At 42.3% G+C, this 26,203-nt stretch overlaps 1 protein-coding gene across 3 annotated transcripts in view; it reads right to left on the reverse strand.

Moving 5' to 3' along the window:
• Positions 1 to 24,518, reverse strand: part of LARP4B (La ribonucleoprotein domain family member 4B) — a 49,423-nt gene extending 24,905 nt beyond the window's left edge. For 2 of the 3 annotated variants that reach the window (XM_026035667.1, XM_026035666.1), the window contains exons 1-2: positions 24,439 to 24,518; positions 8,712 to 8,846 (exon numbers count right to left, since the gene is read on the reverse strand). In XM_026035667.1, the coding sequence (XP_025891452.1) occupies positions 8,712 to 8,792 (81 nt within the window). In that variant the 5' untranslated portion in view covers positions 8,793 to 8,846; positions 24,439 to 24,518. Of the gene's footprint in view, positions 1 to 191; positions 1,359 to 8,711; positions 8,847 to 24,438 lie in introns of those variants that run through there. The other variant, XM_026035668.1, reaches the window with a different exon arrangement.
• Positions 24,519 to 26,203: the final 1,685 nt, after the last annotated feature.

The raw sequence follows: 26,203 nt of genomic DNA on the forward strand, positions 1-26,203 counted from the left end.
TAACATTTTAAACTGCTACATGGCCATACAATCGTCAGCTTTGCAAAGAAAAAGAACACACTGGTCAACTTCAGGACACACTAACACACAAAATCTTCTATTTGATGAAACCAAGATTAAAATTTAGTTTATTCCAGTTCACAACTTTAGTTTCAAGCTTTAACATCAAATCACACCCATAAAATACTTACAAACTCATCTTTAGCTTGCCATCCCCAAATACCAACGTTTTCCGGCACTAGCAGCTGATAAGGGTATCTTGCCACTGCACATGAAACACACGTTAAATCTTCGGGTTGGCTCTGGAACTCTTCACTAGCTAAACACAAATTGTCATTCTTCACAATATCATTGGGAATGGCATTATTCCATAAAAAGCCCATCAGATATTCACCATTACCAGTTGTCACGGTGTCAGAGAGCAGCTGATTTGTCAAGTCAGCATCACCCATCTGAAGACTTACGAACTGTGACCCTATTTCAGGCTGGGTATTTTGTCTGTCCAGTTTACAGGAATGTTCTTGGTCACTCCACACATCTTCCATCAGCTCCAATACGCACCTCTCACTGCCTTGCTGAAATGCTGCAGCAGCACAGGCACTGATAGGGATCTCATACGAAGGTGTTGCAGCGTATTTGTCTACCTGTTTCGGGTCAATACAAACTCCAAGCTCTTGTCCTGAGAAAATCTTATGCTCTGACTGTATTTGTTCACAACTTGTGGTCAAGTCATTCAGTTGTGTGTTTAATGTGTCACTGGTATTTTTCTCTTCAGCAGTCTTGGCTTTTAACTCCTCTAAGATCTCATAAGTTAAAGCTTCTACATTGCCAGCTGAAATGCTAAGAACAGGGAAGTTTTCCTCCTTAGAGTCGATACTTGCAGTGTGCTTGACTTGGTCATTCTGAAGAACAGGGTCCTCTGGATCATACAGATTTTCTTCAGGAGCTTCCAGATGTTCTTCAGAAAAACACTCAGTAGAAGCCAGGGTATGCATGAACCCTGGCTCTGCATCAGCACAGTTGTTTAGCTCAGGCTCTTCTACTACTTTATGATTCACATTAGAGTATGAATTTTGACATGATGTAGGTAAGTAATTGAAAGCTTCATATAAGAAATTACTGTCATCTTCATGATTTTTAGAGCAGGATTTTTGATCATGAGGTAAGTCTTTATTGCAATTTAAGGATTTTTTGTTATGATCAACATTAGCATCACAATTCTGCTTGATGTTTTTTGTTTTGTCATCAACTGTCTCATCCGGATGACCTTCACATTCCATCTGATTTATAGATTCTCCTACACTTCCAAGTATTCCAGCAGAGTCAGGCCCAGCACTTTCCACTGCAGGGAAGGAACATGTAGCCTGGTGTTCATTCTCGCCACCCAAGACCATTTTATTCATATCCTCATGTTCCAAAGCCTCAGAAGAAATACTGTTTTGGTGATCTGAGTTAGCATAGTTGCACACTTTATTTTTGGATGCCTGTTGTAAAATCTGAAGTTCTAAGCTGTTTCTCTTTAGAAATATTTCATCTGCACTTGCATTATGCAGCTCGTGAGATGCCAAAGGGCCATCGCTCACCCATGACTGAGCTGTGCTGAAGCTACCAGCTCCCTCAAGCACGCCGCTTCTTTGCTGAACGGCGCTCACACAGACACCTCCCACCACGACACTACGACTTGTGGCTTCAGAGGATGTCTCGTTTCCAGTGTGACCCTTAACTTGAGTGTGAAGATCAGAATCGCTTTTCAAGTTCTCCTGTGTTTCAGCCATATTTGAAGCTTTGGTGCTATGCAGAATTGTGTATGGGTGTTTCTCTTCATCCTTCAAGAGCTCTTCCACCACACTGGAATCAGGTGCAAACGCCCGGCTATCACAATCAGTACTGTCAAACAGCTTCATTTCTGCATCACAGTTTTGCTCGCCTTCCTGCTTTAGGAGAGAGTTGTCTTCAAGCTCTACTACATTTTGATTCACCAAAAAGGAATCTCCGTCTGTTTCATGCAACTCTGATGAAAAATTTAAGTTACTTGTATTCTCTACTACCCATTTAGTATCTTGGTCACCTCCAGTAGCATCCGCAAGTTTTACAGCATCACAGCTTTCATCAAGTAATTCATCTTGACTGACACCATTATCTACTGTTTCAGCTTCCTTCTGTGTATTCTCTGGGACCTCTTCATTCCATACTTTCACTCTTAAGCCATCTGTTCCTATGTTTGCAATATTTAACCTACGTGCTTGACAGCTGCTAGCCAGTAAGTTGCCATAAGATGCCTGGATGTCCATACTACAATATTCCTTTGTTTTGTCTTTCTGCATTTTTGACCTCTCCTCTTTTTCACCCAGACACAGCTCTTTCTGTGAATTAAACTCTGCTTCCACTTGTGCCGATTGCTGCATTGGAAATTCCTTCTCAGTGCCTACAGACCGCGCCACGCTGCACATTCCTTCATCAGTAACAGCTGAGTTATCTACGTCTGCTGCAGTCTCTCTGTGTGCGGCAGCAAGCACCTCTTCATCCCCTTTCAGATCTTCAGCATCTACAACACAAATGCTATAAAATTCCCAATCTTTTACACCATTTCTCTTGTCTACATCAAGATGGGAAAAGCTTGGAAATGTCTGTCCGAATGAATTTGAAACTTTCGGAAGGCTGTCCCTCCTGCTGTCTTCAGTGTTTACTACTGATCCATTCTGTCTTGGATGACTACATGCAACTGGATAATCCGCCAGAAAGCTCCTATTTAAGGAAATTTCATCCTGTGAGCCTTTGTCTGGGATCTCTGGTACGGGTGAAGCAGGAATAAGATCAGATGCACAATGTTCCTCAGTTATATTGTCATTATTAATATAACCGTTAACATTTTCGGTATGTCCCACACGCTGAGCATGGCAGTTCTTCGCCCCCCCTTGGTCAATAAGCTCCTCTCTCTGTTCTTCACTCCTCTGCAGATTGTCCCGTGTACCGGAGACCTTCAGAAGGTGACCAAAGGAATCGAAAAAGCTCAACGGTCTGACATAGGTTTTCCTAGAGGCGCTGTCACAGGGAGGATTATCCACACTTCCGTATGAAGGATATTTTCCTTTTCTATCCCAGGCCCCAGATCCAGACTCAGATGCCACACAATGGTCAGCACAAACACACTCAGCACTGGCTAACGTGGCTGCCCCGTTAACGGTCCTCCCCACCGTATGCAGATCGTTGACTTCCACAGTTCCTAAAATCAAAGACAAAGTTTTACTTATCCTTGACTTGGGTGCTTCCTCTTCCACAGATTTTGGTAACAAGCCGGTTTTCTCCTCCTTTGTGCTGTTGTTCAATTCTTTACTGAAGCAGCAGCCCATGATTAGTAAGTCGTGTCAAAGGAGCCTTCTCATTGCAAATCCCCTTTCCCTGAGCACTAAACTAACTTGCTGCTGCTGAAGACAGAAGCCAACACCCAGACACCAAAAATAGCACATCAGAACCAGGCAGGAGGTTCACATGTCATTGCCACTCAAAGTCCAAATCCCAGCTGCTGAACAGTGTTTTAATATTTTACATGTACAGCAACATGCAAACCAAATTATTTTCCTAATGAAATTAAAGACCATTTACAACTATTAGGAAGACTCCTAAACTTTGTTTCATTTTCTGAAGTTTCCTTCAACGAAACCATTAAAATATTAAATATGTAAGTGTGCCAACAAGCTGATCTCCTTTAAGTTTTACATATCCTCCCATATAAGGATAAATGCAATATGACTTTACAGGATTAAGTCTGATCTGAAGACAAAATTACCAGTGGAATCTGTTAGATCCACCTAGCTTTTTAGCATTTTCTCCTTCTCCTCCCTCCCCCATAGCTGAACCTACACCAAGTTTGCTCCTTTAGGAAAAAACAGTCTAAAGATAGATAAGACCTCATGTATTCCATTAAACAGTCATTGTACGTTATCTGAAGCTAATTCTGTTCCAAGCCTTTTTTAATCGTTATCTGCATTTAAAAAAAAAATCCCACCATGAGGCCTCAGGGCCTCACAAAAATCATATAGTTATTTTCAGGTGCTGTGGCACCTTAATCTCAAAAAAATATCATGTATTCCGTTACAGAAAACCTCTACGGTAGGAGACTTAATAATTTGAATCACGTCTACCACAACCAAAAGTTTTCCAGCACCTCCAACGTTTTTCTTTGCTATACTTGAAAAGACTGCTTTTTAATCTCATGACAAATCACATCTTTTCAGCTTTTTTCTTTATATATATATATTTAGAAGAATTAAATTTTACCCTTTAGAGTAACAAACAAAACCAAAAAAGGAGTAAGCTTTTTCATTCCCGCAGGCACTTGAAGACTGAGAGGAAAAACAAGTGATGCTGAACTGAACCACAGAAAGAATCGTATCGAATTAAAAAAAAAAAAAAAAATCAGGTGGAAGGACCTGAAAACGCAGAAAACAGCTTTTATTATCCCAGACTGTTCTGGCAATAACCCAACAAACTGCAATGGAGCAAGTGCAGGGGCTCTTTGGAAACAGAAATGTCTCATTTGAGGTAGTCAGCGCTGCAGCCGTTCTGTGAAGCTCTCCTGAAGTAAAGAACAGCAGGTTCTGCACGTTGGCAGCACAGGTTATGTTAGATGAATCTCCCTGCAAACCTGATAAATAATGCACAAGGTGTGCTGCAGGAGGAAACGGCACCCACAAACAGAGCACACAATCAGGTATCACTCATCTTCGCTCTTCACACAGTGTGAAAGGCTTGCATCTCTTTTTTGAAGCTTCTGCAAGGTGTTTGAATATTTATTTCGAGTTTTTTCTTAGGTGATTTGGCTATATATTTGGCCATATGAGTACCATGTGCACCAAAAAACAATTACAGCTGTATCCAGCAATATGGCTTCTGCTCCCCAAACTAGTGCATGGCTAATAGGGCACATTAATTAAAAAAAATGATGCACTTTCATATTCTTAACCACAGCTTACTACACATTCAAACACCACAGATTCAGACTTGAGCAAGGCCCCTGCTTCAGAGGAAACGCTGCTTTGACACCCATCTTCTGGCCAGTGAAAGGCTGCTGAGCTGGCTGGGGAAACGTCCCCTCCGTAGTCTGCTCCAGAGCTGCAGAGTAACCCGCCCCCAGCTCACCCAGCACGTGAAGCATCCCAGGTCCCCGCAGATATAATGCTCTTAAGGATAGGAAGTCTGATGCATCATTGCTGCCATCTGCTGCATTCTTTTAATTCTCTCCCGGGACTAAATTATTCAAATACACCTGTATCCAGCTTGATTCAGATTTAAAGCTATGCCAAGTTACTCCTTTCTTTAGTTTTCCTTGGAACAAAGTGCAGGGAAAAGGGGAAGAAGGGTGTTTATAATATTTTTTCTTAAGAACTGCCATAAGCAAACAAATTCAACTTTCTCGTCGGCGTTAAGTCACATGAATACTTGCAAAGTTGTAGCTCTCACCAGGTATAAACAGTGCCATTTCCCCTCTGTGATTTAACTTATTAACTACAGGAGGAGAGAAAGGCTTTTGAGAGAGGAGCAAAGTGCCTTTGAAGAGGCCAGGGCAGAGTCCACCCTGCCTGGCTCTCCCCAGCAATCCTGCTAACGGGCGAGAGCCTCGTCCAGCAGCTGCACCTTGAGGGTTCCCCGCTCGTCTCGTCAGGCACCAGGGCACATTCCCGCATTCCCACACGCTCCGAGCCTGCCCAGGCTCCCGCTCCCTCAAATAAAGCCATCCCAAAGCAAGGCTTTACTGCATAAAGATAAAATTTTAAAGACATGAAAGTGCTACCTCCTGCCCCCAACTAAGCAGGAGGCCAAAAGTCAATGTGCTTCTTAACAGTGTACCTGCAAGTCCGCTTTTATTTCTGCAGGTGCCTATCAATCTCATAAATGAGTAAAGGTTTACGCTGCAGATCTACAAATGCTGGTTTTGAAATGCAGTCCAGCTTTTAAGTTCCCATAGCACAAGTCAAAACAATTCTTTCAATTTTCTGACATTGAACTTTGTTTCCCCTTTTCCTAAAGGGAAGTCAAGCACCTAACGGCTCCTCAAGCCCCACAGATCACCCAACAGGGAGGCAGTGACCCGGTGCCCTCCCTGCCACAGGCAGAGATGTCACCACGTCACTACCACAGGCTGCAGAAACAGCTGCTCAGGTTGTTTCACTGTCCCTCTAACACACCACGGTTAAGTGGATTGCCAAAGTTTAAGGAGAGGTATTTTACACATTAAACTATGATCAATTAATATTAAGCCATCTGAACCTGCAGAACTATTCACCATCTTCCTTGTGCTCTATATGTACATTTAAGTATTGATGCTTAAGGATCCTGAATGTACTCAGATTAAGGTCTAATCCTCTCATTTCTTATATTACGCAATTCACAATGTCTTGAATTAACAAATCACACTTTTAAACTGTTGCTAAAGTCTTAGTTGGCACATACTATAATATTGTGTACTGTAAATGATCTAAGGATTATGGGTTATACTAAATTTTCACAAAACTATTATACAGCGTTCCAGGTTAAACCAGCAAATCTGGTTTCCTTTGGTTTCTCTGCCAGAATCATTCTCAAATGGTTTGCAAAAGAATTTGAGAGCACTCAGGCTTAGCTCAGGAGCTCTAAAGCCAAGGCATCCTTCCCTGTAATCTCTTATGAAAAACCTTTTAGGAAGTTCATTAGTTTCCATCCTAATTCTTCTGGTTTGTCAGTCCTCAGCATGAGAAAAGTATCAATCAAGTTGACTGCAAGTGGAATTGCACTGTCTACAAGAGCTGGCAAAAGCCAACAAACCACACAAGTTCAAATTCCCATTAACAGAAGCCCAGGATATCACCTGATAATGGATTAAACAGATTGTGGGCAATACTCTTATCACCACTGCAGAGCAAGGTCTACAAAGGGCCACAGTAATAGTGCCCGCTGCAAAACACCAGCCTTTGAAGAAACTGTTGTCACCTGGTGACAGGAATCCCTCCTAAAGCTTAATTTCAAAGGAGAAGAAAAACACCCCCACACAATTGGTAGTTTCCAAATCAGGTCTTTGTCTCAACCAAAGGAAGAAAATCCTTTGGTTGTTGGAATAGTTATTTGAGAAACCACATATTAATCAAAGGCAGGTATGAAAGGGCAAGAGTTTAGGATCAGTGCACCAGGAAAAAGCCTGTGCCTTCAGAACTGAAGACTAGGTCACTCCTGCAGGGCACAGACAGGTCATTAGCACAAAGCCAACTGGGCAGTGGAATTTGGGTCTTGGCCTCTTTCCTCAGAGGGTAACCTCAAATCCCCAGCAGCAAATTGCACTAATGCAAAACACCACCAGAAAGTGAGTAAAGAGCAAGCTGAACGTTGCTCAAACACTGACTCTTCCAAGTTTGGCTGGACCAGGGCTTTCTCACAACGAATAATTATCAACGAGGATAAAAAAGAATCCAATGACAGATGACACCTGAAGTGACAAAGCTTGCTTCTAGGAAACAAATACAAACCCACCAAATACCAGTACACAGAAGCCCTAGTTTTAAGAAAGCTAAGAAGCTGTGTTTCCTAATGTTATCTACCCCCTGTTTGCGAGTGTAAGCTAAAATTACCAAGGAATTCAGGAGCCTCTTCAATTTGATGGCTCCTACTTTACTCAATTTACTGCACTGCTTGCACGTCAAGTTACAGAAAATCTATAGAAACCCTTGAGGAAAGGCGGCTGGGAATCAGCCTACTACACTGGAGATCAAATGACACTGGCATTAAACGGCAGACATATTCCTATTCTGACAGATATTGTTGGCTAGAAGAATTGGCTGCCTCCATCACCATCAGGTTAAAATTGTTGAATGTCTGAAAACAACGGAAGTGTAGAGATCCTTGAATGTCAATATATTTTGGGGGGAAAAGGGAAAATACTGGCTGGATTAGCAAAGAAAAACAAAGCACAAGTTTGACGTGTTTGGTGCAATGCTCCCCAGTGACTGTAACAAGGTGAGTTTAAGCAAGAAGGATTTGATAACGGATAGCACTGACTGCAAGTGTCTAGTAGAACACAGGCTGAAACCCCTCCAAATGGCCAAAGGGTCATGTTCCCCCACAACATGCTAAAAATGATCAAAGATGAAAGTATACTGCTAGGAAGTGATCAAACATGAAAGCACACTGCTAGGAGCTTACGCACAACACGAGTATTCAGTCTGCTGAAAAGCTGCTTGTAACATCTCCTATGAAGCCCTGCCACTGTAGGACCTGTACACAGTAGCACAGGACCAGCACACACCATCTGCCAGAAATGACTAAGCAAAATTCCTGTTACAGAACGCAATTTCCTATTTTGCGGGTTTATGGTTTTTTACAATTACTGATACATGCCAAGAGCATTTCCTGTTCAGAAAATGCTTCACAGGTCAACCTAAGCAAGCTAGAATCTAACTCAAGATTGGTCCTGCAGATCCTACAGTCTAAAAACTTTTGTTCTCCTACAGGAGCACAAATTCCTGTAACTTGTCATTTATTCCCTGTCAGGCTGAAAAAAAACATGTTTGAATCTCTACTAGAGATGGATGGAGATGTTTAAAAGCTCTAACTTGGCATTTTATGTTGCAATACAATAAATTAACTGTCTTATAATATTTGAGATACAGTTTTGATTAAGGCATACTAGAAACTGTCTCATGCACACATACAGTAGAGGAATATGTAATTATGATAATACTTACTAGATGAGAACCGTCTTTAACTTCTTGTACTTGCTGCACCTGCGGTTCAGCCACAACTTTAGTGTCCTGATCAGAAGTCATGAGCTGTCTGCTTCTTGGCTGCTCAGAGAGAACTTTACTGGTCACCTTTGTAAGCTACAGAAATAAGACAGAAGACTCCATAAGTAGTTGTTTAAACTTCACACATTTAGAACTATTCAAAAAAAGCACCATGGTGATTCATGCCAAAGCTTCAGCAAACTTGCACCCCACACAGTTAAGGGAAATGTTATGATATAGGACAAGGATAAAACAACTTTGTACACCATTCTATTTCCAGCAGCAGGCTGGCCAGGGACTGGCGAGATGAAGAGCAGGCAGAATACTTGCTGTCACACAAGGCAGGGAAATTCCACAGGGAAAGTTTCATTTGATTCCCACCTTCATTATGCAGATTATTTTTCAAACCATGCCTCCTTTATACCACTCAGTAGACATTTTTCTTGATTTGTTAAGATGCATTCCTAGTCACAAACACACTTCTATGTTTTACAACTACTATGACGATCATTTAATCTTAGCAAATTAAGCAGCATGTTAAAACAGTTCTACTGTATTAGTAACGCTCAACGAAGTTGTTCTGCTCCATCATCCTGAAATGCTACTTCATTTGATTAGACAGGTAGAAAAGTATCTGGAATATCTGACAGCAAATTAGCTTTGAAACTTGAGGATCATCCTCTAATGTCATTATTTTAAAAGATACCTGATCCTTAAAAAAAAAAAAAAAAAGGGGAGGTGACCATGAGTTGTAACATCCTTATTACCCCAGAAATTCTAGGGCTGCATCTATATCATCATCATGTGAGAGAAATTTAATTGCTTCACTCAGGTTTGGGAAGATAATCTGTGCTGTCTCCTAAAACAAATGACTAATTCACAGCACACGGAGGATGAACAGCACAATTCAAATCCTTAGCAGCACAAGTGCCTATTAAGGTGTTCTACACAATTCCAGCACGCTGGGGTTAATAGCAGATCTTTACTCTGTGGCATTATGGCCTCTACTGCTCTCTCTTCTACATCAAATTTCAAAATGAACAAAAGCAAGAGACTCTTCCATACAACTGATTTAATACATTCAAAAGTATCCAACTGGAATGCCTGTATTATGGAGTAATTCATAAGACAGGAATGATATTTGCCAATGTTGTTGAATCGTAGAATGCTTAAGGTTGGAAAGGACCTCTAGAGGTCATCTAGTCCAACCCCCTGCTCACACAGGGTCTCCTAGAGCACGTGGCACAGGGCTGCATCCAAGAAGGTTTTAAAGATCTCCAAAGAAGGAGACTCCACAACCTCCCTGGGCAGTCTGTTCCAGGGCTCTGTCACCCTCACTGTCAAGAAATGTTTCCTTAAGTTCCTGTGGAACTTTTGGTACCTCAGCTTGCGGCCGTTTCCTCTAGTCCTATCGCTGGCCACCACTGAAAAGAGGCCGGCCCCCTCCTCCTCACTGCCTCCCTTGAGGTATTTACGCTGATCAGGTCCCCCCTCAGCCTCCTCTTCTCCAGGCTGAACAGGCCCAGCTCCCTCAGCCTTGCCTCATAGGACAGATGTTCCAGGCCCCTGATCATCCTGGTAGCCCTGCGCTGGACTCTCTCCAGTAGCTCCACATCCCTCTTGTCCTGGGGATCCCAAAACTGGATGCAGTACTCCAGATGTGGCCTTACCAGAGCTGTGTATAGGGGGATGATCACCTCCCTCGACCTGCTGGAGACGCTCTTCTTAATGCACCCCAGGATCCCGTTGGCCTTCTTGGCCACCAGGGCACACTGCTGCCTCATGGTCAACTTGTCATCCACCATGACACCCAGGTCCCTCTCTGCGGGGCTGCTCTCCAGCAGGTCCACCCCTAATCTGTACTGGTATCCAGGGTTATTCCTCCCCAAGTGCAGGACCCTGCACTTGCCTTTGTTGAAAAACAAGTATCACAAAATCCCAAACAGGACTACATTCTCAGATAATAGTTGGTGTTCACTACACACTATTTCAGCACAAACCCCCATATTTTTTAGAAAAACACATGCACTGTGTCACCGTTACACGCTCAGGTTTTCACGAGTAACACGCTGCCACTCACCCTGGAATGGGACCTGTTCAAGAAAGGGAGAAATGAAGCTGAATATATAAAAATCCATACAGGGAGTGTTATACACGTGCGGTTACACACAATCCAATGAGCAGAAACCCTGGAAATCATCTGGGATTATTTCATTAAATAATAAAGAAATACCTTCAGCATGGAAACAAGTAAACATCAATAGCTATGCTCTTTTATTCCAATTCACACATAGGAAGCTGCGTGCACATTAGCAAAGCAGTTGTCCAAGCTCCTGGTGGAATGAACGTTCCTTATAGCAATTCTTCTGGGCCTTCAACATTTTGGGATTTCTAGTTTTCTAAAAGCAGTGCAAAACCTCTTATATGTTTCATTATCACTATATATCATCTACACTGCTCTTCAGGCTAACCTTGTGCAGAACATCAGCCCAGATCTCCAAGCTCAACTCTGCTAATAATGACACCTGCTTTGCAATTTGGTCCCCAAATCAAAGTCAATGAGCTTCTTTGCATCCCCATATGGTACCTGCTTTTCTTATTCATTTCTGTCTAGACTCAGCATTTCTCCTTGGAATAAGCCTCTCCCATGCTCCGAACTATGCAGTTAGCCCAGTACTTTGCAAAGCCATGGATTACAGAAGGAAAACAGCCAAGATCAGGTGATTCTAACAAACAAGAGTAAAGTTCCACTACACACATGCCCTTTAAAGCACTTGCTGACAGGCCCTCAAGAACATGCAGCTAAATCATTAATTTCCATTGAGAGCAGACAAGACATCAGCCAACTTGATAGGCAGCACCGGGCTGCAACGCGCACCTTACTGGTGGCCAGTCCAAGGAATTTAAAGCTACAATAAGAAACCCCATCATTCTCCTGCTCTCCCAAAGTCCTTCAGGTGAGATTACATGAGACTCTCAGCCAAGATCTAGATGAACTCTACGTGGCTTTATTTGGATTACTCAGACCAATAATCGGCTTCTTATTAGTCACAGAGCTTTGTCATAACATACATCACACCTAAATCCACTTGCCTACCAACAAGTTATTGTTTCTTTAATAACCATTAGGTCAAACCCACTTAAGATGCATTACCATCACTCAGCATCAAAATGGCTCTCAAAAGAGACGATCCTTAAAGAGGATGTTCAACCTGCCCTGTAGGTCCTGAGCTTCTGGTAATGATGAATTACTGCCATTCTGCAAGCAAGAAAGCCACAGTGGAAGCCCAAAGCAGAAGGGGCTTCCTCTGCAGCCTTCATTTAGTGCATCTCGCTGTTACAAGTCCCTAGGCTGCAAAGTCCCCAGTGTCAGGCTGTAATTAGGCACTAAAGCGACTGCTGTGGTGGTTACAGAGACCCCGTCACTACAAACCTGCCACCTGCTTGTTCCCCAAATCATAAAACACCAGGATTTTGGGACTCTCGTATCAGAAAATAAAGTACTTGGAGAATAAGCAGTGCTAATTGTGAACTATTAAGGGCTCTGTTCATAGGATATTCTTCAGCAAGCTTTTCATTATGATATTACTGTAGCTATCCTTATTCCAAAGCTCAGGTATAGGGGTAGGAATCAGTATCTGGCAGTACTAGTAACTACAACTCAGGACTGATAGTCGATAAGACAGTTGATCCTGTTTTGATGCTAATTTAATAGTTAAAATAGCAAATTGGTAACTGTATCCCTGGATACTTATTGCTGTAATAAGGAGGAGGCTTAAGAAAACACAAGTCAGACATTTTCGATATACAGACACTAATACTGCAGTAGAATAACTAGCGTATTTTTAGTTTTCAACTGTTAAAAATACCAGAAGTACACAGTCTTTTCAATAGGCTTTTAAAGATCCCTCGTCTACAGCATGCAGGTCCAGAGACATGCACGCCTCCCTCAGATGATGTCTAGTCACATTCTGCACAGTGGCCCACATTTATGAATTTATTATGAAGCATGCAATTATGATTTTGTAACATTATATATCATTGCAATTTTGAAAACACATACACTAGCCTTATTTTTGCTGCTGGCTTGCCGTTTGGGCGTCACAGTTATTAGTCAAGTCCAATAATTTCAGATACTTTACGTGAACATTGTGAAGTTATTGTGACATGAAAATACTTGCTTCCCGGACAGCCTAATCCAAGCAGCGCTAAATGGATTTTGCTCAAGCTTATCAAAACAAACTATGTGACCTTGGATTGTAAAGAGGCACAACGCTTAAGTCTCTCAAAATATAGGTGAAAATGTTTCTTAAGAAGAGAAAAAAAAAAAAAGACATTCAACCATGAAGCCCTTATTATCCCCCCAAATATGGAAATATAGGGCACTGCTCAGTGTGCTAGGATAGCCAAGGTAGGGTAGGGGAAGTGCGCACTGACACGGTTGTTTTTCATCAGCTCCTCCCCAGGACCTCCCCGGGCAGCAGCAGCTTATTCCAGGCACTGCACGAGCCAGGGTGGCAGCCTCCACTCCAGCATTTCCCTCTCCAACAGCCACAGGCAGCTTCACATGAGTAGAACTTTTAGGGCACAAAGCTGACACCACGATTTATTTATTTATTTTTACAGACAGGCATTTTAAAGCAAGTCCTATTAGAAGAATACCAGGATTTTAGAAGCTGCTGCACACAAAAAAGGCACCCGTCATGGAATAGGTACAGCTGTATACAGGTACCCCCAACCCTGCAAGCAGCTGGGAAGAGGCAACTGCTGGATTGTCACACCAGGCAATGAAAGATACTGTTTGTCTGTATTTTCCAGGTGTTTCCAGGAAACCACCTGGAAAGACTTTCAATACAGGCCCAAGAAAACAAACCTAAAGCAAACCCAGCCCTGTGTGTGCCCCTACCTCCCCACTCTGCTTTTATTAGAAGTCGTCCCTAATTTTTCTAATTCCTAGTCTAAAGTTGTTTTTATGTGGTCTGTTCTGCTATTTCGAGTCGCAGGAGGAGGAGGAGCAGCATTCCCTCTATCAAACCAGCCAAAGAGATCTGTTATTTAAAAACATGCAAGCCCCAAAACAATGCTCTGGGGCTGAGATCTTGCCTGCCAACTTTCAGGCCAGAGTAATCAGCCCTTAAAAAGAGATTTATAAATGCAAGTGCTGACAACTAACTTTAGCACGGCAAACAGCACCACCGTAAAACAAAAAGCTCACCAGAATAAAAGATCTTTTCACTTCTCTTCCAGCAAGCACAAACAAAAATAGAGTCGAGCTTGGCTTTAGGCAGAACTCTTTCTCACAAACATTTTAGATACTTTAAACACAGATTAAGATGAAGTTTTCACAAGGCTAACACTGAAATATACTTCCAGTAACATGAGAAAGCCCTAAATGTTTGCAAAACAGAGGTGCACTTGTTAACTTAAGCCTCATAACAAGCTTCCAGATGCAGGCCAGAAATCCTCTCTACTGGCAGAGATAGGAGACTTTCTCACCACCTTTCATCCCCTCATCTATCCCTAAGCAACGACAACACCCTGGCAGAAGAAATCAGAACCACCCGATTTCAGCTTCGAAACTAGTTCCAGCACCTGGCAAAGATAATACAGCCCCCTTGGCATAGTTTTAACAGAAACTGGATATTTAACAGAGAATGGAAATTATTTAATCGCAACTTCAGTTTTCCTCATTTACCACCAGCCAGAGCCTTATGCTCCTCTGAACAATACCCGAAACAGTGTTCAGACTACAGGATGACTTGAGATGTAACGCCAGAGCCGATATGAGAATAACAGATGCCTCTTCCAAAAGCACAAGTTTCACACGTTAGCTCATGTTGGGCAAACTTTACCTTTTTAAAAATTCGATTCCACAAGTGTTGTGAATACCCAAGGCCTATGCAAAGTGTCTAGAGTCAACTGCTGTAAACCCAGGCAAAGCTTCTAACAAAGGTGCAGGACAGAACTTAAGCTCAGAACATCAGCAAGGAGAAACAAAAAAATACATCCTAAGCCTTAAGGGTTGCAGGGGTTTCCTCCATGTTAATGTTCTGAAAAAGGATACAAATAGGAGCTCATCATTTTAACCCCGTGGCTGTTTTAGTAAGGTTTCACAGCAAAATTTCAGCTGCTAATACTGGAGTTGCAGCCTCATCCCACAGCATGGGACAAGTGTTAGCATTTCACAGGGCGGGGGAATGACAAGGAAACAAGAGACTCTTACAAAGATTAATCATTTTGATGGGCCTCACAGGGCGCTGCAACAGAGCTCAAAGGGCATCACGGATTCCCATCTTCCCTTTCAAAACTGGAGCTCACTCTTTCCAGAGCAGTAGATACAACAAGTAACATATCAAATGGTTGTATTATTTAAAATGAAATATAATATTAAGTGGTTACATTATCACAGCAGACAAAATACCCATGAAAGAGAAATCTAGCGGCCCAGGAGAACACATTTTTCTGCGGTGATTTCCACAACCGCCATTCTGTGTGTGCAGAAAAGCCCTGTATTACATAACGGCACTTAAAAAGTGACATAAACGTTTAGTCCCAACATGTGTCCACAGAAATCAGATACCAAAAGCACTGCTATTTTAAAAAGCGGCACAGGGCTCGGTTTGTTTAACTGCTGATTCTCTGAACAGCAGGGGGAAAAGTTGAAAGTTTCATCCCCGGAGCTTAGCTTGACCGCGTGCCCAGACGGCGGCGGCGGCTGCCAGAGGAATGTTTGGGCGGGCGCCGCACGACCGGCTCCGGGGGCTCTCCCCAAAACCCAAGCAGGCGCAGCCCGATTTGCTTCAGCTCCAGCCCTGCCAGGAAGATGGAGTTTGAGCCCCCAGCCTGGCAAACACGGGGCACCCCATGGCAAGCCGGCCTGAGCAGGAAACCCAGCGCACCTGGGAGTCACCTAACGCCGCGTGGTTTTGCTATTCAGTACTAGCAAACACTGGCTCTGGGAGTTTAAAGCTGCTGCTGTGTTACTAATAAACAAGTTTTGTTAAAAAAACCTCCTGTTTTATCAGGTCGATTGCTTCCAAAACAGTCCGACTTCTGGAATCGTTAACCATCTCCTCAAATTTTGTAATTTTTCCTCTAAAAATGGCTGAAAAGAAGAGAAATAGTGGATTTTCTTATTTAAAGATCTACTGAACATGTCCGGATTAGGCTTTGCAAGTGCAAGAATCACTTCCTGATTCTGATCCACACACGAACACACGCAGTGGAGCTGCAGCCTGGAACTGAATGCTCTACTAGCCCAGAAGTTCAGAGGGTTACAGTCGTTGTCCAAGAGATACCAAGCAGTAACGTACTCATCAACTGTGAAAAAATACCAAAGAAACCTGATTTTGGTAAAGTACTCAATATGGGGGTGAGTCAGTCTTTCATTCGAAAGAAAATCCAACGGGGAGTGGGGTGGAGGGATAAAGTTAGACTTGCTCTAATTTATTCAATCACCTAATCACAAACACTAGGAAGGAAGGTCTCAACACAAGGTGAGGGGATGACCCTACCCAGCAAACAACCCTCAATAGTGTTTTCAAGTCTTTTATCCACTGTATTTTTAAAAGGAAATACAGCATCCATATTTATTTATAAAAGGCTTTGCCCAGCTTGCTTGTGGTCATCCTGCACACCAAGAAGGTAACTGATGCACAGGAGCTATGAGATGCCCACTCAAACACCACACTGGTCGACCCCCGCAGCACCGCGCTGCGTTACCCCATTCCGGGGTACAGAATCCAAGAAATCCTGCCAGTTAAGAATGCTGAGAGTACCCATCAAACCAGGAATAACTGGCAGAGAAAACTTTTTTGTACCAGAGAAGAACACCTAGTGGCTCGAAGATACACGCGGTAGTGTCGTGACTTCTCTGCTTGCTTACAACTTGCTCTCAATTTCCAAACCTGAAGCAGCACTTTCCTGGCCGAGGACTGGCACATGTAACATTAAAAAGAAGAGCTTATTAATTACCTGGGCTTGCTGTATGCAGCACATCCAGCACAAAGCCACAAACTTGTTTTCCTCACCTTAAGTGCACTAACAGCACACACACCCTGCAGGTCATCCAGGAGACACGTGTTTTATTCCATCATAGTTCCTATATGTTGTATTCAACACCCATTTGTCAGGTGGCAATTTCAAAAAAAATACTAATCTGTTAATTCAAATACACTCCTCTCTCTTCTTTATATATAACCATAGCAAAGCTACAAATAGCAGGGTTAAAGCTGTTAGCCAGACCTTGACACTTCTGAAATGAGGTGAAATGTTAAGTTCACAGGAAGCATCGCCAGTCATTCTCCACCTCATCCACACAACCCTGTGCCCCTTTGAAAAGCTGGGACTTTGGTCCCCATTGAAGCTCTTCTACTGCAGCAGCACAAATTCCACATTCATTCCCATGGCCTACCAAATCTACAAGCATACACAGGAAACTCCACTGCTCACTTTCAATTAGATTCACGAGCATTTTGCAACCTCCCCACCGCCAGTCTCTCTCTTTATTGTTCCTAGACAGAAAACATGACCATCAAGGGCAGAAGCAAAATAAATTTCAACAAGTCCTCATTCTACAGAGTGCTGCGCTGGTACCGTTTGCACGCACACGCCTACCTCCAAGTAGAATAGAAACGCAGCAAGCTGCAACACTGCCATGAATATTCCTTGCTGTTCTCTAGGAAACACCTTCGGCAGCAGCAGCGTTGCAGTCAGGGCCGCAGCTCCGGGTGAAATGCCAGGGCTTGAGCCCCCCTCACTGCCGCCACTGCTGCTCTTCCTCTCGCCCTGCCAAGAGCCCAGGCGGCTCCTCTCGGGCACCCGGCAGAGACGGCAAGAGCATTTCCACAAACGGAGTCCCGGCTGGAAGCAGCACCAAGGCACAGGGCAAAGGAGCACGTCAGTGAGAGCTGCTGCCCTCTCTTCTGCACTCAAACATAGAGCCTGGGGCAGCCCGAGCAAAGGGCGGGCGGGCGGCCTTGCGAGCACCCAGAGCAGGGCAGGCTTGGAGCGCCCTGCGCAGCCTGCGACACCCGCCACGGCTTCCAAGCCGTGCAGAGGAGACCACGTGCGTTTCACGAGCTGCAGAAGAGGGGCATTTTGTACCATCACTAAAAACAGCCGGACTAAATAAGAGCTAAGCCCAAAGACAGTCAGGTTTAGGCTTAGCGTGGATTAACAAAAACTTTGGAATGAGTTGGAAACTCCCTCCTTTCAAAAGATATATTTTTTTAAATAGTTCCTATGGACACAAAACCAGAGGTTTTTACCCAAAGGCAGCAACTCACTCTGCTAACCCATTACTAAGATCCACATCATGTAACATACCTACCCCACTGCCTTTACCTCTCTGCCTTAACTAAGCTATGAGGCAACAGTCTGTGTTTGCACAGGGCCCAGGGCAATGGGATTCTGATCAACAAACAGAAATCAAAGCAAATTCAAATAAGCAATTTTTAGAGATTAATATTTATATTAATTTCTAAATTCAGCGTCTTATCTACTGCATAAATATTAACTGTAGACACTTTGGGGTGGATCTTGACTAATTTCATTTTTCTCTAAAAACCAAAACTTAACTTTAGATATAAAAATTTCAGAGACTATTCCAGACTTGTAATGCAAGATATTAAATATGGTTTACTGGTGCAGAAATTGAAGTTTTAACTTCATGGAGGCTTAAAGAAAGCAGCAAAAAATGCTGTTTCTAGATGTTAGTACGGTGGAATGCAACACTCATCTAATTCATCCCCAACTGCACTGCCTGTTCGCTCTGCGGTCACATGAATTAGCAATTGCACAACCTCTGTACACACACACAGCAGATGACCAAGACACAACTGACTGACTGGAAGCTGTAAATTGAGTTGAAAAGAAAATTAAAGGAATTGTAAATCTTGCCCTGAAGCAGATGGGGCAGGAAGGGACACCTATTAGTACCAGTGACTATGAGCATCTCAAAAATATTGCTGCTATTTTCATTTCTGTACTGCTTTTAAATAGACACTTTCAGAATGCCAGATGGCAGCTTAAACTCTTAAACTTTGATTTATTTAGAATAACGGAAACTTTGCAAGAAAATCCACTTATCTTCAGCCTGTGTTGCTTCACGTCTAAGCCAAAAGGACACCAGGTGATGAGACTAACAGGAATATAAAAAAACACACATAAAAGTCCTCTGAATTTTCCTATAAAGCCAGACCTCTTCATTTTCACACACATGTGAATCCCAGCAGATGGGTGCACTGTGGGCACTCGGGCTGCCTCATTTGACCTCATCTCCAATCAGCTCATGTACGTATGAAGAATTATCACACAAGTCCTTCATCGCCTTCCCCTCTCCCCGTGTAACAGGCTTGATCTCACTTTTTTCTAGCAAGTGTTGAAGGGAAGTGGGAGAGATTAATTCCTCCAATTTCCAGTGCTGAAGGAAGCAGCAATGCACCATGTTAAGAGTTCACATCCAGCAGTAAAGATTATAGAAGGGGCTGCATATTCATCCTAAAAGGCAGTTTTGATTCTAACATTAAACAGATTCTGACATGGAATAGAAACCTTCTTCCTGTCCGAGTTGCTTATTAGAAGCCTGAAATGATAGTGAAACCTGAAAAGCTAGCGAAACCCCAGTCTCCTGGTGTGCCTGTCTCGCAGTAAACAGCCCTGTTGTCTCACAGATCATGCTTATTTCTCAGACAACTGAAGTTCTCAAATAATTAAAATGAAACAGATTAATACAGATGCAGCAGTCAATGTATTTTGCCTGTTTAATTCTTCTGGGAAATTGAGTCTTCAAAAGGCACGACGCATGAAAAGGCAGCAACAGTTTCGGCACCGGTGCAGACGGAAGAAGTGACAGGGCTGTGCCTTAGGAGTCACTTTAGCAATGCTGGGACCCAGGAACTTCCTCCTTTTAGCCACTAGATGTTCCTCCTCCTGGTCTACCAGCACAATCCTGACATTTTCCCTCACAGCGAACCAGGAGACAGGTGATATCCCACCATAATGCCAGAAACTCTCAGTGGGGCTATGCAGGATGGCTCAAGGAAGATGCAGAAGTGCTACGCAGAATTTTGTGGACAGACCTTTTCCCCACACTCCAGAAGCTGGGACACAAGAACGCGGCGTTTTCATGAAGGACAAATCTGAAAACACTACCTGAAACTGTAAGGTTGATAACTACAGCAGTTCCAAACAAAGTTAGGTCTCTGATGTTCTTCAACGGGTCTGAATAAGCCTATTTTCTTAAGAATTATCACATTGCTATTTGGATTTCATGTCTAAGCCTGCAATCAGTGCTCTGCTTAAGCAAACTTAGGTCAAATATTGTATCAAGAATATTTAGTATATTTAGTGCTTTGAATTGATATTTAAGACAAATGCACAGCTTCAGAGTCTATTTGGCAAATTCTTTTATCTTCAGCTAAAGCACAACAAATGCTTAATTCATGGAAATCTTAAATCAAAGGCCTCAGATTTAAAAGCAAATAAAAAGGAAAGATTTGATGCCTACAGACAGGGCAGCCGTCATAGCACTGGTATCATGTAACGTCAGTCAGGAAAGGTCTGGGAAAGAGCGCGGAAAGCGTGTGCACTTCTTCAGAGTGCAGGTGGGAGGCACATCCTGAGCCAGATAAGTCATCGACAGTGACAGCACTGAAAATAAAAGTTGTAACAACAACTACTCCTTCAATAAAAGTGTATAAAATAATCCTTGAGGAGCAAGTATTATATTATTTTAATGAACAGTATTTTCTGCAAGCCATGCAAACTAGGATGAGCTCCCGTCACTATTTTGCTGTTGTTTGCTTTTGAGATGGCTTGAAAGGAATTTTCTTACTTGAAATGTTTCAGCTTACATTTTGAAACACATTTAGGACCAAATCTGAAGTGAAATTTAGACTACTTGCAGAAGAAACACCATTTAACTTCAAGAGTTTGCAGTAAAAAAGGAAGGTAAATTTTTTGCTGGTGGTTATTTCATTAACCTCTTTGCCAAAAATAGACATTTAACCCAAATAATCCAATCATTTATTGCTTCCTCTTTTGATACAAACCCTCATCCTCTATCACAAATTTCACTGAAATCAGTGCTTTAAAGCTAAGTAAAAGTTTTTCTATGTGAAGAACTATCATTTACTTTGGGCTTGTTCACAATCAGAGCACCCCACCTCTCAAAGCATCACTGTAATCAAAACGACTGGTAATTCAGGTTTTGACTAGATGTTAAAGGACAGAGCGTTCTGATACGTGAGCTTGACTTTAAGGAAAATAATTCTTTCAAGTCAAAATATTTGTGCACAGACAGTCCTAAATTACTCCATTAGTATCTTGAATCTTCTCAGTTTAAAGAAAGAACTTCAACATAAAATTGAAAATTACAACATGTAACAAAATAAAGAAGGGGTTCTGTATGACAGCCCTCCTGCCTGGCCTTTGAGACATCTCTTATAAGGACTTGGACAAGCTTTAACAGGAACAGGAATAGAGACCTAAGATCTTGGAGACGTTCCAAAGCAGACAATGGTATTTTGCCCAAATTGTTTGCCTTCCTGCTTTGAACAGCAACATGTTGATCGCTTTCGGTCCCTATCTATCGAGTAACAACAACACTGAATGGGAATGAAACTTGGAGATGTGCCTGTATGCACAGAATTTGCAATTTTCCTAAACTCCAGGTTTCAGAGTTAACATAACAATATCCTAACATATTCTGCAATCCTCCTTTCAATTCATAACCTAAGAACCAGACACCAGTCAAAACATTTAAGCACAAATGTCCAGCAGCAGGCTACGAAAAAGCAAACTACTTTGGACATTGGTCTGTTGATTCATCAGTTCCTTGTTTGAACAACAGTCAAGAGAATAAGACTGTGTTGTGGGGCAACCAGTGACAGCATCACAACCTGCAAAAAAATGCTCCAGGATACCAACACTGACTGGGAACAAGCCCAAAAAGCTCCTAGACATCACTTCAAGGCTTCCCAAATGTTTTAAGTTTCAGACATTAGAATTTTATCAAGAAGTGCATATATATTTTTTCATCAGTACAATTACTATTTAACTAACAGCTTGTTTCTCAAGACTGCCTGTCAGATCACTGAGATCTCTTGATTCCAGATACTTGAAAACAGCTTACAGAACATTCAGTCTGCAGAGACACTTGGGAACTACAACAACAAAAAGTACAACTTTTATGAAGCACATTCATAACCAGCACCAGCAGACCAGACTCAAGGCTGCCTGATGAATATTGTCAATAAAGCATTAACACTTCTGCACTGATGCTGTTCCCAGAGGCTGGCAGAGACAGGCCAGAACGAAGCTGAGGGAGAATCAACACCGGCAACACAACTCTGATATTCACGCAGAAAGAAATTCAGCAATTTATACGTAAAGTGATACTGTATTAAACAGACTTGCGAAAAACACAGCAGTTTGAAGAGCAAGTTCCACAGAAAATAATTTATACGGTCTACAACTACGCTCAAAACGCAGTGTTCCTGAACAAGCTCCAGGTGAACTAGTGATACTATCTGAAGGCAAAATTTCCAAGTTTTTCTACTGCCACTGATTTGCATGGACTATTTTCAATCAGGAGAGTGCAACAGAGACATTTCAGGCGCAAGTTCCTAACAACCCAAACAATTCCAACTCACCACTTGCTACCATTCCAGAGATGTATGCGTATACACACGCAGAGGAACTTGAGGTATCCCTGAACTCTTAAATGACCATAAAGGCAATCTAGCACAACAAGAGCCTTATGTGAGTAACAAGAGCGCTGCAGAAGCGCAGAGGCGGGAGCCATTCAGCTCCGAAGCTCCGATTCCTTTGGCCTTACATCACTTACATCACCCATTAAGGAGCTGGACTGACAGGATCCCGAGCATGCCCAGCCCAGCCCTCGCAGTAAATGAATGTTAGAAAAGATTAAGGCTCAAGAAATTGGTGATTCATCACAGCAGCAAAACAGCTTTTTCCCAGTGCACTGCGATGTGGCAGGCCAAGGAGCTGGCCGCGTACTGGTGACCCCTGCCAGACTTCCAATTTTGGAGTAACTTGCTGTTCCTGAGGCGCACACAGAACACCTGGCGCACTGTCCTTCCCAAAGCGAACACCTCCTGCTCTCCTGATGGAAGCGCTGGGCTGCGGAAAGGCTGCACCTAGATTAAGTAGTTCCAAGCACCTCTGTCGTCCACCCCCCTCCTTTTAAAAACACAATACAGAACACGCAAGTGTCAAAGACGAATTAAAAATACATATACTTCTAAAAAAAAAAAAAAAGAATACTAGTAAATAGCAACATAGCAGCCTTGGCTTCATGATCTCAGATAGATCAACTATGGACCAATTAAGAGAATCCACTGCTTTTGTACATTAAATGGTCAAACTAGGGTAAAACAGTTTAAAGGAATGAGTGTCACAGAATCTAGTCTCCTGCATCTAAACAAGATCCTCAATCTTACACATTTTAGATTGACTTTTCTTGAACAAGACTTTTTTTTTTTTCCCCTCAAATGGGCTGTTGAATACCAAGGGGCCTCCTTCAGCTATTCAGCATCTACAGCACCAAACAAGATTATCTGAGCAGCTGAAGTACATTCAGAGAGGGATTCAGACCAACTCTGTTTTCACATTTGACTGCTGATATCCTGGCTTGTCCTGAATCTGGCAGAGCAATATATGTGAAAATATATGTGTGGGGAAAACAAAACAGAACTTTTTCCCTACTTGGCCAATACTTTGAACCAACAGTATTTATAACATTTTCAGTGTTACTTTTAACAAAATAAAACAAATAAGCACTTCTGGGTTTTGTGCATGTGTGTATGTGTGCACACATGCTCTTAAGATGCCACATAAATTAACTTCCATTATTTCAAAGTTCAAACTCTACACTAATTTCCCCTCTCCACTTTCAATGACTGAGCTTAGCTTGTGAAATTCTATCACTTGTCTAGTTCCCATTTTAAATGGCCTAAATGTTAATATCAAATGGAGCGTGCATATGCCTTGCTTCGGAAATATCATTGCCCAAGTGGCTTCCCCAGGCCTCTACTTAAAGACTGTGTTTTACCGGTTTTCTACATAGTTCTCTGCAGCAACTCTTAGAAGATTGCATGGGGAGGAGGAAATTTTCTTTACAACTTCCTATTTGGTAATATCCTTCCTTTCCCACTCGTACCTGTGCTCCAATTCTGCATGCAAACTATAAGAAATTTGCAAGTCTTATATTAATTTAATGCCACTAACTACACATAGGTACACAACCACAATTTTCTATAGTTGTACAGGAAGTTGTACAGAAGGCTGCAGTCTAGAAAAACTAACTTTACCATCAAAGCTCAAGTAAAGAACATGCTGTTAACAGCATTTTATGACATGTGGCAGTTCATCTCACACGCAAAAAAAAATCTCACTTTCTGGAGCTTGATATTTCTCAGGCATGAAACTGTTTATCTTTTGACTTCATCCAGTCTCATGCCATTTTCCCTACACCCGACATTGCCTTTCCGCACTTGTTGGCTTTCTCTGCAACCACTTTCACACTTTCTTTCATCGAGCACCTCCACAACAAGAAAGCTCTTCAAGAATCCAAGGCCACTGCTCTTGCTGAAACCTATTTTTCCAACCCAGACACAAAAAAAATAGTGAATCAAGTGCTTTGTGTGCTTTTTGTGTGGTTTACCTGTTATTTTACAGGACTGTGATAGTCTGACGAGTATCTACGAGAACACTGGAATTAAACAGGGGAACACTCTGGATGGCCACAAAGTTCACCTAGTTTAAAAAAAAGAAAATAATAATGAAACATTTCTGCACCTAACTGCTTAGTTCTTGATAACTCCTTTCCTGCTACCTTTCACTTATCATTTCAGATTTGTCATGCACCGCAGTGAGAAACAGGCCTTTTCTACCTTCATGAGTCTAACATGCAGATTTGGGGATGTAACATAATAAATATTTAACAAAGAGTTTATATTACCATGCTAATTAAGCTCACAACTGATTTAAAGCCAAATCCATCGCCATATATGAGATTTAATACGAAATGCAGCTGCAGATCTCACAGAACATCTAGATTAGACAAAGCTAACTGTATTTGTTTTGCATTTAGATAAAATAAGTAAAGTTCACTTTAATCAAGGTAAACATCATACCTGAAAGTTACTTACTCAATTACTGCCTGGCAAAAAAGTATTAAAAAAATAAAGTAAATAACAAAATCTCTCCCCAACAGCTGCCTCCAGTCCCAGCTCCTCCATTTTTCAGAATACAACATTAATTATCTAAACTGTGTATGTCCATATATATAGAGACATATGGACACATATACATATTATATACACACACCCCTCTCTCATCCATACCTGTGTGTTGACTTGCATTAAAGCAAGCCACAAAAAGCAACCAGGAAGCACACGCTTGTGCTGACCCCTTTATTCCTTTCAGGTGCGTGTGTGCAAGCACTTTACAAGAAGCACAAGGGAAAGAAATCATCTCACATTCCAACCCCGGAATATTAAACACACTTAAGTTCCCAATTATATTCCATACAAATATATGGTAACTTGTATAGGAACATTCAAGAGGTCAAATGCTCTGCTCGAGCGGGATGGTTGGACTAGATGATCTCTAGAGGTCCCTTCCAACCTTGAATATTCTGTGAAGTGTTTCCCAATAATTTGCGTAAGTCTACATTTTTATTTTAGTTTCAATTACCGGACAATACTTATTTCCAAATCTAGGATCATTCAGGTACAGAGCTAGTTTTGGTCTTTTATACAAACAGTTTACACACAAACAGCAGAATAATATTTACTACAGACATCAGATATGAAACATGCACTACATTCCATACATTCTTTGAGACATAATCCTAGTCTTCTTCACTCCCTCCCTCCCTATCAAAACCATTTTAGACAACACCGATATTATTCTAATAGTCAGGGAGAACAAGCTGATTAGCTTCATATCTCAAGAATTAACTTTAAGAAATGCTTATAAGTCAACAGGAAATAAGCAAGAGCTCAACCGATAAAAGAAGTTATCAGATCAGAATTAAAACCTCAGTTATGAAATCCCAGCAAGTTTAAAAAAAAAAAAAAAGAGCAAAACATACTTTGACCTTTTAAAAATTATCCAAACCATAAAAGCAAGACAAGTGGCGGGCACAAGCGAAGCCACATGAAAGGGGAAAGGCTTTTGGGAGCCATCCCGAGGCACTGTGTCAAGTGCTCGGCTCTCGGTCTGGTTTCATTAACGGCTCCGAGGGAGGTCGGCAGAACTAGGCCAGCGAGGAGAAGCCAAAAAGCCGGCGTTTCACCCCAGCCGCGACTCCCTCCACAACGTGGTTCCGAGGGCGCCTGTTCTGCGCGGCCACGGGCCGCCCTCACCGGCCCTGCGCCGACTCCCGCGGAGTGAAAACGACGGCGCCTTCCCGCGCGCCCCGC

The sequence above is a fragment of the Nothoprocta perdicaria genome, unplaced genomic scaffold (genome assembly GCF_003342845.1).
Source record: "Nothoprocta perdicaria isolate Ctin4 unplaced genomic scaffold, notPer1 scaffold_164, whole genome shotgun sequence".
NCBI classification, from domain to species: domain Eukaryota; kingdom Metazoa; phylum Chordata; class Aves; order Tinamiformes; family Tinamidae; genus Nothoprocta; species Nothoprocta perdicaria.